Source organism: Notolabrus celidotus, chromosome 9 (genome assembly GCF_009762535.1).
Source record: "Notolabrus celidotus isolate fNotCel1 chromosome 9, fNotCel1.pri, whole genome shotgun sequence".
NCBI lineage: Eukaryota > Metazoa > Chordata > Actinopteri > Labriformes > Labridae > Notolabrus > Notolabrus celidotus.
This window is the reverse complement of record NC_048280.1, coordinates 34683513-34696782: the sequence shown is the minus strand read 5'-3', so window position 1 is coordinate 34696782 and position 13270 is coordinate 34683513. Positions and strand designations below refer to the sequence as shown.

Genomic DNA, 13270 nt, shown 5'->3' with positions numbered 1-13270 from the left:
AAGCACGCCCCATATACACTGTGTTCTAAATTATTATGCAAGTTGGTGATAAGAGCATATAACTTGTGAAAAATAAAAATTAGGCACCATTTTTAACATTATATTGATTGAAAATAATAATATTTACTACAACTGTTTTCAAACTTCAACAAAAAAACAGTTTTCTTTACATTTGTGTACAAAATAAAACTGTTAATGTCTTTGAGACATTTCAAATCTAATGTGTTTCTCTGATGTCCAATATAACCTCCTTTTCTTTCAGTGAGGGTCAGAGGTCACTGTAAACTGATTTAGTTTCTGATGACTCTGTGTGCTGCACCTTGTATAATAATAATAATAATAATAATAATAATAATAATGATAATAATAATAATAATAATAATGATAATAATAATAATAATAATAATAATAATAATAATACATTTTATTTATATAGCATCTTTGGAAACATGTTTACAAAGTGCTTTACAGAGTGCAAGACATAGTGAGTGAAAACAAAAACAATAAATTACATGGAGGAGAGGTAAAATGAGTGAAGTAAAAACAATATTAAAAACCGCGCAGAAATTAAAATCAATCAATCAATCAAACGATCTTTATTTGTATAGCGCCAAATCACAACAAACATTATCTCAGGACGCTTTTACAAACAGAACAGGTCTAGATCACTCTATGTCAAATTATGAACATAGACCCAACTTCAAGACAGGATAAGACTCAGTCTGACCCCACCTTAATCCACCATGAGCATTGCACCTCGCAGTATTTAGCTAGTTACAGTGGCGAGGGAAAACTTCCTTTAACAGGCAGAAACCTCAGGCAGAACCAGACTCATGTTAGACAGCTATCATGCCTCGACCGAGTTGGGTCTGGAAAGAGGGATAGAGGGGAGTAAGAGAGAGAGGTGATAGTGATGAGACGAGTAGTAGAAGCTGTTGCCGCTGAAGTCCAGTACATCCGTATCAGCTGGAGTCCAGAACGTCTGCAGCAGGAGGACGTCTACGGCAGCTCAGAGGAATCTACGAGACAAGGGAGCTCAGGGACTCCAGAAAGGTCTATGGTTAGTAATTTTATTGGGACAGGCAGAGTTAAAGTAAGTGATGAGGGGGTTGGGGGGAAGGGGGTGAGCTAGGATCCCATTGTGATAGTGCGCCAGTTCCCCCGGTAGTCTAGGCCTATAGCAGCATAACAAAAGCTGGTCCAAGCCTGAGCCAGCTTTAATTATAAGCTTTATCAAAAAGGAAAGTTTGAAGCCTACTCTTAAAAGTGGAGAGGGTGTCTGCCTCCCGGACCTTGACTAGGTAGATGATTCCAAAGGAGAGGGGCCTGGTAACTAAAGGTTCTACCTCCCATACTAATTTTAGAGACTGTAGGTACGACCAGCAGGCCTGCATGTTGGGAGCGTAGAGTTCTAGAGGGGTAATAGGGCACTATGAGCTCTTTAAGATATGAGGGTACCTGATTTTTAAGGGCTTTGTAGGTTAAAAGAAGGATTTTAAATTCTAGTCTACATTTTATTGGGAGTCAGTGTAGAGAAGCTAACACTGGAGAGATGTGCTCTCTCTTCCTAGTTCTAGTCAATACTCAAGCTGCGGTGTTTTGAACTAGCTGAAGAGTCTTTAGAGACTTATTGGGGCAGCCTGATAAGAGGGAGTTACAGTAATCTAACCTGGAGGTAACAAATGCATGGACTAGTTTTTCTGCGTCGCTCTGAGATAGGAAGTGTCTAATTTTAGAAATATTGCGCAAGTGAAAATAGGCTGACCTTGAGATTTGCTGAATTTGGGAGTTGAAGGATAAATCTTGATCAAATAGGACTCCAAGATCTCTAGCAGAGGTGCTGGATGCCAGACTAATGCCGTCTAAGGTACTTATATTACTCACTGATAAATATAGCTGTCATCAGCATAACAATGAAAATGAATTGAGTGTTTCCTCGTGATGTTACCTAGAGGAAGCATATATAAGGTGAAAAGAATTGGTCCTAACACTGATCCTTGTGGAACTCCCTGACTAACCCTGGTCTACACTGAGGAATTGAGATCGATCTGTTAAGTATGATTTAAACCAAGCTAAAGCAGTTCCTGTAATGCCAATTAGTCGCTCTAATCTCTGTAACAGGATTTGATGGTCAATCGTATCGAATGTAGCGGTAAGATCTAATAAAACCAGTACAGAGAGAAGACCACTGTCTGAGGCCATTAGTAGATCATTGGTTACTTTTAGCTGTGCAGTCTCTGTGCTATGGTGGACTCTAAACCCAGACTGAAAGTCCTCAAATAAACTGCTGCTCCCAAGAATGTCCCAGAGCTGAACTGACATCATTTTCTCCAGGATTTTAGAGATAAACAGGGGGTTAGATATCGGTTTATAGTTAGATAAGGAGCCTGAATCAAGAGTGGGCTTTTTAAGGAGAGGTTTAATTACAGCTACTTTAAATGATTGAGGTACATAGCCTGTCAGTAAAGACATATTAATCATACTGAGTAAAGAACTGCTAACTAGTGGAATTACTTTTTTTAGCAGCTTAGTTGGGATTGGTTCTAAAAGACAGGTCGATGGTTTAGCTGAAGAAACTGTTGAAACCAGTTCAGGGAGGTCAATGTCATGAAAAAGTCATGATGAGTTAAGAAATCAAAGCACATTTTAAAAAAGTGTGTTTATAAGGATGTGGCTTGCCTGATGTCCTCCGCCAGGTCATTCCAGAGTGATGGGGCCCTGACCGCAAAGGCCCGGTCGTCTCTGGTTTTTATCTTCGCCCTTGGGAGTTCCAAGAGGGACCTGCCGGAAGATCTCAGGCAGCAGTTGGGGACATACATTTTAAGGCATTCACTTAGGTACTCAGGCGCCAGTCCATTTATTGCTTTAAAAGTGAGAGTTAAAATCTTAAAATCAATTCTAAAAACCCACAGGTAACCAGTGAAGGGAGGCTAAAATAAGTGTGATGTGTTCCCTTTAATTGGTGTGTGTGAGGAGTCTGGCAGCGGCGTTTTGGACTAATTGGATTTTTGAGAGGTGGTGTTTGCTTAGGTAGGTGTGGAGTGAGTTACAATAATCTAATCGGGAAGTGATGAATGCATGGATGATAATTTCTAGGTCATGGTGTGAAAGGAAGGGCCTGATCTTGGGAAGGCTTTCCAAAGATTCTCATTTGAGCTATATTTCTCACCATCACTAGGGATGGGTACCTTTCACATTTGAACTGATACTGTACCGATACCCGGTACCTGGGAATCGGTACCGGTACTCAACGGTACCAATTTCCGATACTTTTGTGTGTTTATATGGTAATAAATGTTAATTAAAAAAAAAAAAAAAGAAATCTCAAATTAGTTTAATTTAACATATTTATTTAATTTAACATGAAATGAACAGGAACAGGATTATAAAGGTGATTAGATATATTAGCTGACACGTGCTCGTGGCGTCTCTTTCAGGAGTTTATCAATGAACACACGTGAACGCCTGCGGACGGGAGAAAGTCAGTTCTCTGTCTCTTTATAATAACAGGACACAAAACTTACTTGTTGGGCATTCACGCACACAGGAACGGTTATAAACAGGGCAGGTAGTCGGAGCAAGAGAGTCAGTCTCAACCATAGACCGTAGAAAATAAACTTAATCCTGCAGCTCTGCCTCGCGCTGAGTGCGCGCGACCGTCAGCTGCAGAGAGCAGAGACGTCCACCCGGTCAGTCTCTGACTTTATTACAGGGTGAAAGTATGGAAAATCACCTACTCTGCCACTCCCTCACAGTCACAGGGATGCGTTCAGGTACCGAAACATGGTACTGTTTGATTTTACGTGAGTCGGTACTCGGTAGTACCGACGGAATTCGGTCGGTACCTATAAAAGTACCGAATTCGGTACCCATCCCTAACCATCACTGTAATTTATCTCCTTTATTATTGACCACAAGTTCTCAGTCGGGTTGAGATCGGGTGAGCTGGCAGGCCAGTTCATGAGGCGATCGTCCTTAAAGCCCTGAGACGCCGTCCTGTCCTGGGAATAACGTGAGGCATGTGATGGTAGCACGACACTAGCATCTTCTTCCCTTTAGCTGATTGACTTTTCCACCATGGAAGGAAACTTTTACAGATTCACAAACCTGAAAAGGACCGACAGGTTCAGGATGGTGTAAAAGAACTTGTGGTCAATAATAAAGGAGATACATTACAGTGATGGCAAGAAATACAGCTGGAAGAGAATCTTTGGGAAACCATACAAAGTACAACTCACAGTGTCAGCAGAGAAGTCATCAGAACCTAAATCAGTTTACAGTGACCTCTGACCCTCACTGAAAGAAAAAGAGAAGAGAAAAAGAGAAACACTTTAGATTAAAATGTTTCGAATACATTAACACTTTTATTTTGTTTACAAATGTAAAGAAAAGTGTTGTTTTTGTTGAAGTTTGAATACAGCTGTAGTAAATATCTAAAATGGTGCCTAGTTTTTGATTCTCACAAGTTATATGCTCTTAACACCAACTTGCATAATAATTTGGCTCACTCATTTCTGCTGATTCTGCGTTTATTTTAAAATACAGCCGACGTACTTTGAAAAGCGTCATTTTAACCACACAATTGAGGAAATATATTCCCCATCTGACTTCCTAACAAAATTGAAACTGACTGGAAACACATTTTTTTAAATATTCACAAAACTGAAACTTGCATAATCCTTTGGAACACCGTGTACAGAGGCTAAAGCCCTCATCGCAGAGGTCACAGGTTCGATTCCAGCCTCGACCATTTACTGCATGTCTTCCCCCACTCTCTGCTCCCCACATTACATGTCTTTCTTCAGCTGTCCTATCCATTAAAGGTGAAAATGCCCCAAAATATAAAAAAAAAAATAATAATAATAATAATAAAGAAATTAATAAAAAAACATACCAGAACTCTCCACAGTAATGCAGAGATTTCACAGTAGTCCTCATTCATTCCTGCTGTGATTTGAAGTTTCTTTGTCTTCATTTGTTGATGCATATTGTGACCCAGGCATGTTTACATTGAACATGTATCAGTATCCATGTTTAATAATATGAGCAGTGACACACCTGATGTGACTGAGTATGCTGGCAGGTGCATAGTCTTTGAGATAAGGAATTAATCTGAGAGGTTGTGTTCAATTATTGTTTACTCAGACGGCAGAGGAAAATAAACTGGAAATAGGAAATCCAATTTTTTTTTAAAGTTGTATTTTTTGGGGCTTTTTGCCTTTATGAATGGGACAGCTGAAGAGAGACAGGGAATGTGGGGAGCAGAGAGTGGGAGAAGACATGCAGATGGGAGTCGAACCGGCAACTTCTTAGACCGCTAGGCCACCAGCGTCCTGAAATCCAGCATTTTAAAAGTTTTTAAAGAATCCACAAGGTCACCTTGTGAACATTACAGCTGCTCTAGGGCTCCAAGTTGAAGCTGAAGCTGAATATTATAAAAAACAAAATATTTGTAATAAGAAATAAAGAAATTAATAAAAACATACCAGAACTCTCCACACTAATGCAGAGATTCCACAGTAGTCCTCATTTATTCCTGCTGTGCTTTGAAGTTGCTTTGTCTTCATTTTTTGATGCATAGTGTGACGTCAGGCATGTTTACATTGAACATGTATCAGTATCCGTGTTTAAAAAACCTTTCTCTCACTGCAGATGGCTCCAGACTTCCAGGAGACCAGACCCCGTAACTATGTGCTCTCTGCCAGTGCCTCTGCGGTAAGAAGTAACGCTTCATTCATATTCATTAGTCACTATTAGGACTCATGGTTCAGGAACAAGAGAAGGTGTGTACTTTGTCACTATGTGGTCACTAAGAAGGTGTATCATTCCTGTTAAAATACAGTGCTCAGTGCATACCACACCGGTGTATCACCAAGTTTGATATTTTGTAGTAACAACAGTTGTTGTTAAGTCGGTTAGCAAAAGGGTGTTACTCATTTACTTGTCACGGTCTCTTTCGTAACCTTTTCATTCATCTGTGAATCGCTGACTTGTCTGGTTTACTTCCCTGAGGGGAGATTTCAAGTGGTACATATGAAAATAACAACAACTAACAGTCAAAAGTTTGGAAACACCTTCTCATTCAAGGGTTTTTATTTATTTTAATTATTTGAAACACTGTAGATTAATACCAAAGACAAAACTATGAAAGAACACATAGAGAATTATTTAATTCACAAAAGCAGAATATGTTTTATACGCAATATTAACCGTCTCCGGCCTTCACTCACTCCCCACTCCACCGCCGTTCTTGCTCACAGCTTAGTCGACTCCCCGTTTGGACTATTGCAACTCCTTTCTGTTTGGCCTCCCACACCCAAAACCCCTCTATAAACCACAACTGGTTCAAAATTCAACCGCCCGTATCATCACACGCACCGCTTCCATCCACTACAACACACCCATCCTGCATCAGTTCCACTGGCTCCCCATCACGTACCGGATCAACTTTAAAATACATCTCCTCACCTTCAAATCCATACACAACCTCGCCCCTCCATATCTCTCTGACCTGCTCCATACTGCCACACCCGTCTGGTCCCACCTGCTCACCTTGTTCCCCGGCTCTGGACCTCTCTCCCAACTGATCTCCATAATACTGACTCACTCCCACATTTTAAATCCAAACTCAAAACTCATCTGTTTAGACTGGCTTAGTCCATCTGACCACAACTCCATAGTTCATTCTTTTAAAGGTGACATATCATGCAAAATTGACTTTTTAATGGTTCTTTACCTGAAATATGTGTCCCTGGCATGTCTACAAACCCCCCGAGAATTAAAAAAATCCATTCTGCCCCTGTTCTGATTTCTCCACCTTTCTGTAAATGTGTGTGAAACGAGCCGTTTCAGACTTCTGTGTTTTTGGTACGTAACAACAATATCCGGTCTGTCACGGAGTCAGAGCTCGGAGCTTGTTCAGCCCATAGACTGTATAAAATAATACTGAATCCCTCCTCCGTTTTTCATTACCTGCACAAATGTGTGCTAACAAGGAGCTTAGGAGGGAGGCATGCTAGTTGTAGGCTGTCTTAATAAACACAAAGGTCGGTTTTACTCCCAACGTCTGCAGATTTGAAGATCTAGTGGATGATTTTTATTTATCATGGATAAGTGCTAGCGCTAATTAGCATAGCCACATAGCTATATGTTCATAGCTGTAGCTGTAGCTGTAGCTGTAGCTGTGTACCAAGACACACGTCGACATACTAGCTGTAGCTGTGTACCAAGACACACGTCGACATACTAGCTGTAGCTGTGTACCAAGACACACGTTGACATACTGACAAATAAAACAACAAGAAACACAGAATCTGTGACCAATCCTTCATAAAAGGTCCCGCTGCCTTTCTGGCAGAGGTCGGTTTTACTCCCCACGTCTGCAGATTTGAAGATCTAGTGGATGATGTTTATTTATCATGGATAAGTGCTAGCGCTAGTTAGCATAGCCACATAGCTACATGTTCGTAGCTGTGTACCAAGACACACGTCTACATACTGATAAATAAAACAACAAGAAACACTAAATCTATGACCAATCGTTCAGAAAGGTCCTGCTACAGGCGCCTCTCCGTCAGGATCAGATTCAGAGGGTTGAAGTAACGCGATCTCTGAGCAGCCGTGTATATTCAGCCAACATGTAAACATTAGATCAACGTGCTGGAGAGCCGAGGCACATCCACTTCCGGAGGGGGCGTGGTCAGAGGGAAAACAGAGTGTTCTGATGAGGAATGAAGAAGAGGACTTTTCAGGCAGACCAAAATCTGATTTCAAAGTGTTTTTTTGAGCATAAACTTTAAAGACATGTTTTGGGGACCTCTTAGACCAATATATATTGATGAAAAAAGCGTGATATGTCCCCTTTAAAACTTTTTCAACTGTATTTTATTATTGTTGTTTACTTTTGTTTTAAATGGGTAAGGTGACATTGAGTGTCACGAAAGGCACCTATAAATATAATGCATTATTATTATTATTATTGTTGTTGTAGTTGTTGTTGTTGTTGTTATTATTATTTTTATTTTTATAATTAGAATATTTTAGATTCTGTAAAGTAGCCCCCTTTTTCCTTCATGACAGCTTTGCACACTCTTAGTATTCTCTCAGTCTGCTTCATGAAGTGGTCTCCTGGAATGGTTTCTAATGAACATGAGCCTTGTCAAGAGTTCATTTGTATGTGTTTATGTGTTTGAGACCATCAGTGGTGTTGTTCAATGGTAAGGATGGACCTATTAAATTCTGTAATTAGGGATGTAAATTTCTAGTGTTTTCCATGATCAATCTTAAGTTAAATGTTGACGATCAATTATCGATTAGTCATTAAAAAAAAACATAAACATTTTCCGTCAAAAAGATATGTTTTTCCCCATAATCAAATTTTCCATCACAACACACTTTATATAACTGACAGTATTAAATAGCTACGGATCATATTGAGGTGTTCAAAATGTTAAACACGCTCAGTATCAACATGTGGAGCAGGATCATAATCTCTACATACATACAGTCATATAAAGTACGATACGATACGATACGATACGATACGATACGATGTACTTTATTGTCCCCGTAGGGAAATTTGTCTTTGACATGTTACATGCTCCTACAAAAATCACCACAATGACACAAGAACACATAAATAAATAAGAAAAAGTACAATAAAATGTACACATTCATACAACACACAGCATACTCTTAAAGAGAGAGCACCATAACACTGTTCCAACCCTAACAGGCTATTAATATTTAGAATTCTAATAGAGATAGACACACAAAGGAGTTTTTAAAACGATTCAAGTGAAGGCTTAGACTTCAACGAGGGATCTTAACAGAAACATATTTCAGACTCTCAGTGTCCAGTTTTCTGTCTATTTGTTCTTATTGAGAAAAACAAGCATGTGAGCGTGGTCAGATGTCAGCCGGGAGTGCAACCGGGTCAGAATCAGTCCGGCGGCTGAGAAAAAAAGCACTCATGTAGACCTGTCACTCAGCTGCAGACCCCAGCTGAGTGTCCCACAGCTGATTCACATCAAAACATGCTTTAAACTTAAAACACCTCCCAAAGTATGAGACAACATGATGTTGGATCCACGTGATAGATAATCTAAACAAAAAATGTGTTTGAGTAAGTTCTTAACAATCAGTTCATCCATACTTGATTAACTGTTGACATCCCAAATTGTAATCTATATCATGGCAAAACCAGATTATTTCATAGTTTTGATGTCTTCAGTATTCATCTACAATGTTGAAAATACTTAAAATAAATAGGAGTTGGTCTGTTCTGTGGCTCTTTACTCTAGAATACAATGTCGAGTCCCTGCACGAGTTATAGCATCCTTCTGTCCAACCTTTCTGAAGGCGATATGAAGGACCTTCAGTAAAAGCAATAGCAATTTTATTTATTTATAAAGCACATCAGGTGAGGTCAGGTCAGGTTACTTTATTTGTACCTGTAGGTAAACTTGTTTTGCAGCCAGTGAGATGTTAGGTCGATACAAAATTACAAGATAGACTTCAGACAGAACAATCTACTTAAAGTGCAAAACATACAAAAAATATCCTAAAACTAATCTAACACTAAAAATGGTAAAATGAATAGACATGATAAGATGATAAAATGATAAAATGATAAAAGTGCTAAAGGTTCCATTTCAAAAGCATACCAGAAAACAGTCAAGCAATAAAAACGATAGAATCACATGAATAAATAAGACAATCTTGGCTCAAGTCATAAAACTGGGGGCTGACTGTGTAAGAAAATAAAAGCTATTGCTTGTTCAGCTCAGTAATAGCAGCAGGAACAAAGCTTTTCTTGTGACGCTGTGTCCTGCACCTTGGGACTAAAAACCGTCGTCCAGAGTGAAGAAGCTGGAAATCCCTGTGCAGAGGGTGTGAGGCATTATTTAAAATAGAGGTGGCTATCCGCTGTAACTGATTAGTGTACAGGGATGCTGTGGATGCCTGTGGCTCACCAATCAATTTGCTTGACCATTTAACAATCTGGTTTAAAGAGTTCCTTTCCTTCAGAGTGATTTGGCCATTTCATTACACGTAAGTTCAATGTGCTTTACATGGAGAATTAAAAACATAAAGACATTTTTCCAAATAGAATAAATAAAAACAGGAAAACAATAGATACACCCAACATACAGTCATGGCCAAAAGTTTTGAGAATGACACAAATATTACATTTTCACAAAGTCTGCTGCTTCAGGGTTTTTAGGTGTTTTTGTCAGATGTTTCTATGGTATAATGAAATACAATTAGAAGCATTTCATAAGTATCAAAAGCTTTTACTGAGAATTACACAGAATTCATGCTATAGGTCAATATTTGCAGTGTTGACCCTTCTTTTTCCAGACCTCTGCAATTCTCCCTGGCATGCTGTCAATCAACTTCTGGACCAAATCCTGACTGATGGCAGTCCATTCTTGCATAATCAATGCTTGGAGTTTGTCAGAATTTGTGGGTTTTTGATTGTCCACCCGCCTCTTGAGGATTGACCACAAGTTCTCAATGGGATTAAGATCTGGGGAGTTTCCTGGCCAAGGGCCCAAAATCTTAATGTTTTGTTCCCCGAGCCATTTTGTTATGACTTTTGCTTTATGGCAAGGTGCTCCATCATGCTGGAAAAGGCATTCTTCATCACCAAACTGCCCTTGGATGGTTGGGAGAAGTTGCTCTCGGAGGACGTTCTGGTACCATTCTTTATTCATGGCTGTGTTTTTAGGCAAGATTGTGAGAGAGCCCACTCCCTTGACCGAAAAGCAACCCCACACATGAATGGTCTCAGGATGCTTCACTGTTGGCAAGAGACAGGACTGATGATAGCGCTCACCTCGTCTTCTCCGAACAAGCCTTCCTCCAGATGCCCCAAACAATCGGAAAGGGGATTCATCAGAGAAAATGACTTTACCCCAGTCCTCAGCAGTCCAGTCCCTGTACCTTCTGCAGAATATCAGTCTGTCCCTGATGTTTTTACTGGAGAGAAGTGGCTTCTTTGCTGCCCTCCTTGACACCAGGCCTTCCTCCAAAAGTCTTTGCCTCACTGTGCGTGCAGATGCACTCACACCTGCCTGCTGCCATTCCTGAGCAAGCTCTGCACTGGTGGTGGCCCGATCCCGCAGCTGTAACACCTTCAGGAGACGGTCCTGGCGCTTGCTGGACTTTCTTGGGCGCCCTGGAGCCTGTTTGGCAACAATTGAACCTCTCTCCTTGAAGTTCTTGATAATTGGATAGACGGTTGACTGAGGTGCAATCTTACTCGCTGCTATAAACTTCCCTGTTAGGTCCTTTTTGTGCAATGCAATGATGGCTGCACGTGTTTCCTTGCAGGTAACCATGGCTAACAGATGAGGAACAATGGTGTCATGCACCATCTTCCTTTTAAAGTGTCCAGTCACTCAATCATGACAGATTGATCGCCAGCATTGTCCTCATCAACACCCACACCTGTGTTAATGTGTGTGACACCTGTGTGTCATTGAAATGATGTTAGCTGGTCCTTTTGTGGCAGGGCTGAAATGCAGTGGAAATGTGTTTTTGGTGATAAAGTTCATTTTCAAGGCAAAGAGGGACTTTGCAATTAATTGCAGTTGAGTTAAACACTCCTCATAACATTCTGGAGTATATGCAAATTGCCATTATAAAAACTGAAACAGCAGACTTTGTGAAAATTAATAGTTGTGTCATTCTCAAAACTTTTGGCCATGACTGTACATCAGACACAGCAATCAAACAAACCGCAATTGTTGCTGCACATGCATCCAGTCACAACACTCATCATATCATTCATACGCTTGAGAAAATAAATCTGTTTTCAGTCTTTTGTTTTTTTAAAGTGGAGACAGATGTTATGGACCTGAGGTCAGCAGGCAGTTTGTTCCAAAAAGATTGGACCACAGTAACTAAGGGCCCCTTCACCGGACCTGGATTTGATCCTGGTTACATTTAAAATGATGCAGTGATGCACAAAAAGACCTGAGCTGACAGGACTTTGAGTTACGACCCAGGTGAAAGGAAGGCAACATAGAGCCAGATTCTTCTGTTAAACTAAGTGATTCATTAACTAAGAGGTATGCAACAACAGTTAAAGCTGACTGCACCCAGAAAAGAGCCTGTGAGTGCTGCTCAAATAAAAACATGATTAAATTAAATCTCTTTATAACGATGTCTAATAAATCAGAGAGAGTCACGTTAACATGTTTAAACTTTAACTTCTTCTGGAGGAAAATGTTCTTCATGAGAATTGGAATTTGGGACCAAAAAATCCTAAAAAAAAAAAAATGATGAAACTAGAAACTTGGTGTTCGGTCCACCCACTCCTGGGACATTTGAGACTTCCCTGGGGAAAGCACAGACTCCGTGACACACAAACAGCTGCAGGAGAGAGAAACAAAAAAGGGTGAAAATCACCCAAACATGCGCCTGTAGGAAAACGCTGGTTCTGGAGTAGGGAAACACCCACGCCTTCAAAGAATTCAAAGGTGATGCCGAAGCTACTCAGGGACCCTTGACAATCAGCAAGATAATGAAAGTCATTAAAATGTGTTGGCTCAGTTGAAAATGACCCGGTGATAGTGTTCTAGGGTTAAGAAGGCAAGTCGTTCTACAAATGAACTCTTGACAAGGCTCATGTTAATTAGAAACCATTCCAGAAGACCACTTCATGAAGCAGACTGAGAGAATACCAAGAGTGTCCAAAGCTGTCATGAAGGAAAAAAGGGGGCTACTTTACAGAATCTAAAATCTAAAACATATTCTGCTTTGTTTAACACTTTTTAAAAAAATAAATAATTCCATATATGTTCTTTCATAGTTTTGATGTCTTCAGTATTAATCTACAGTGTTTACAATAATTAAAATAAATACAAACCCTTGAATGAGAAGGTGTTTCCAAACTTTTCACTGGTAGTAGTCGACGAATAGTGGAATGTTTGTTGTTTTTCCTTACTGACCCAAAGTCTGCATGATGGTGACCGCATGACAATATTACGCATAACCATTTACAATTAAGAGACTCATAGCTTAAAGTAAAAGGGACAACAGAATATTATAAGTATAAAACTTAGATTTTTTAAATCTATATTTCACGCAGAAACAACGAGGTGATGAAGAGAAAACTCAAATAAGACCACCATCCGTTAAACATGGCACAACGCTCCACTATAGAATAAGGAATCAGGAGATATTTAAACAGTGTTCACACAGAGGAGAGCAGCGGGTAGTTTGTCCAACTTAAGGCTAAACATTTGTAGAATGTTTCAAA

The 13270-nt window shown here is 39.8% G+C and overlaps 1 protein-coding gene across 3 annotated transcripts in view; it reads left to right on the top strand.

The window, feature by feature from the left end:
• sh3glb2a (SH3-domain GRB2-like endophilin B2a) overlaps window positions 1–13270 on the top strand; it is a 47306-nt gene that overhangs the window by 16655 nt on the left and 17381 nt on the right. For all 3 annotated transcript variants that reach the window (XR_004632557.1, XM_034692866.1, XM_034692867.1), the window contains exon 6: window positions 5653–5715. Coding sequence is in view for 2 of the 3 variants with exons in the window: in XM_034692866.1 (XP_034548757.1) it covers window positions 5653–5715 (63 nt within the window). In the remaining variant the exon portion in view is untranslated. The remainder of the gene's footprint in view (window positions 1–5652; window positions 5716–13270) is intronic.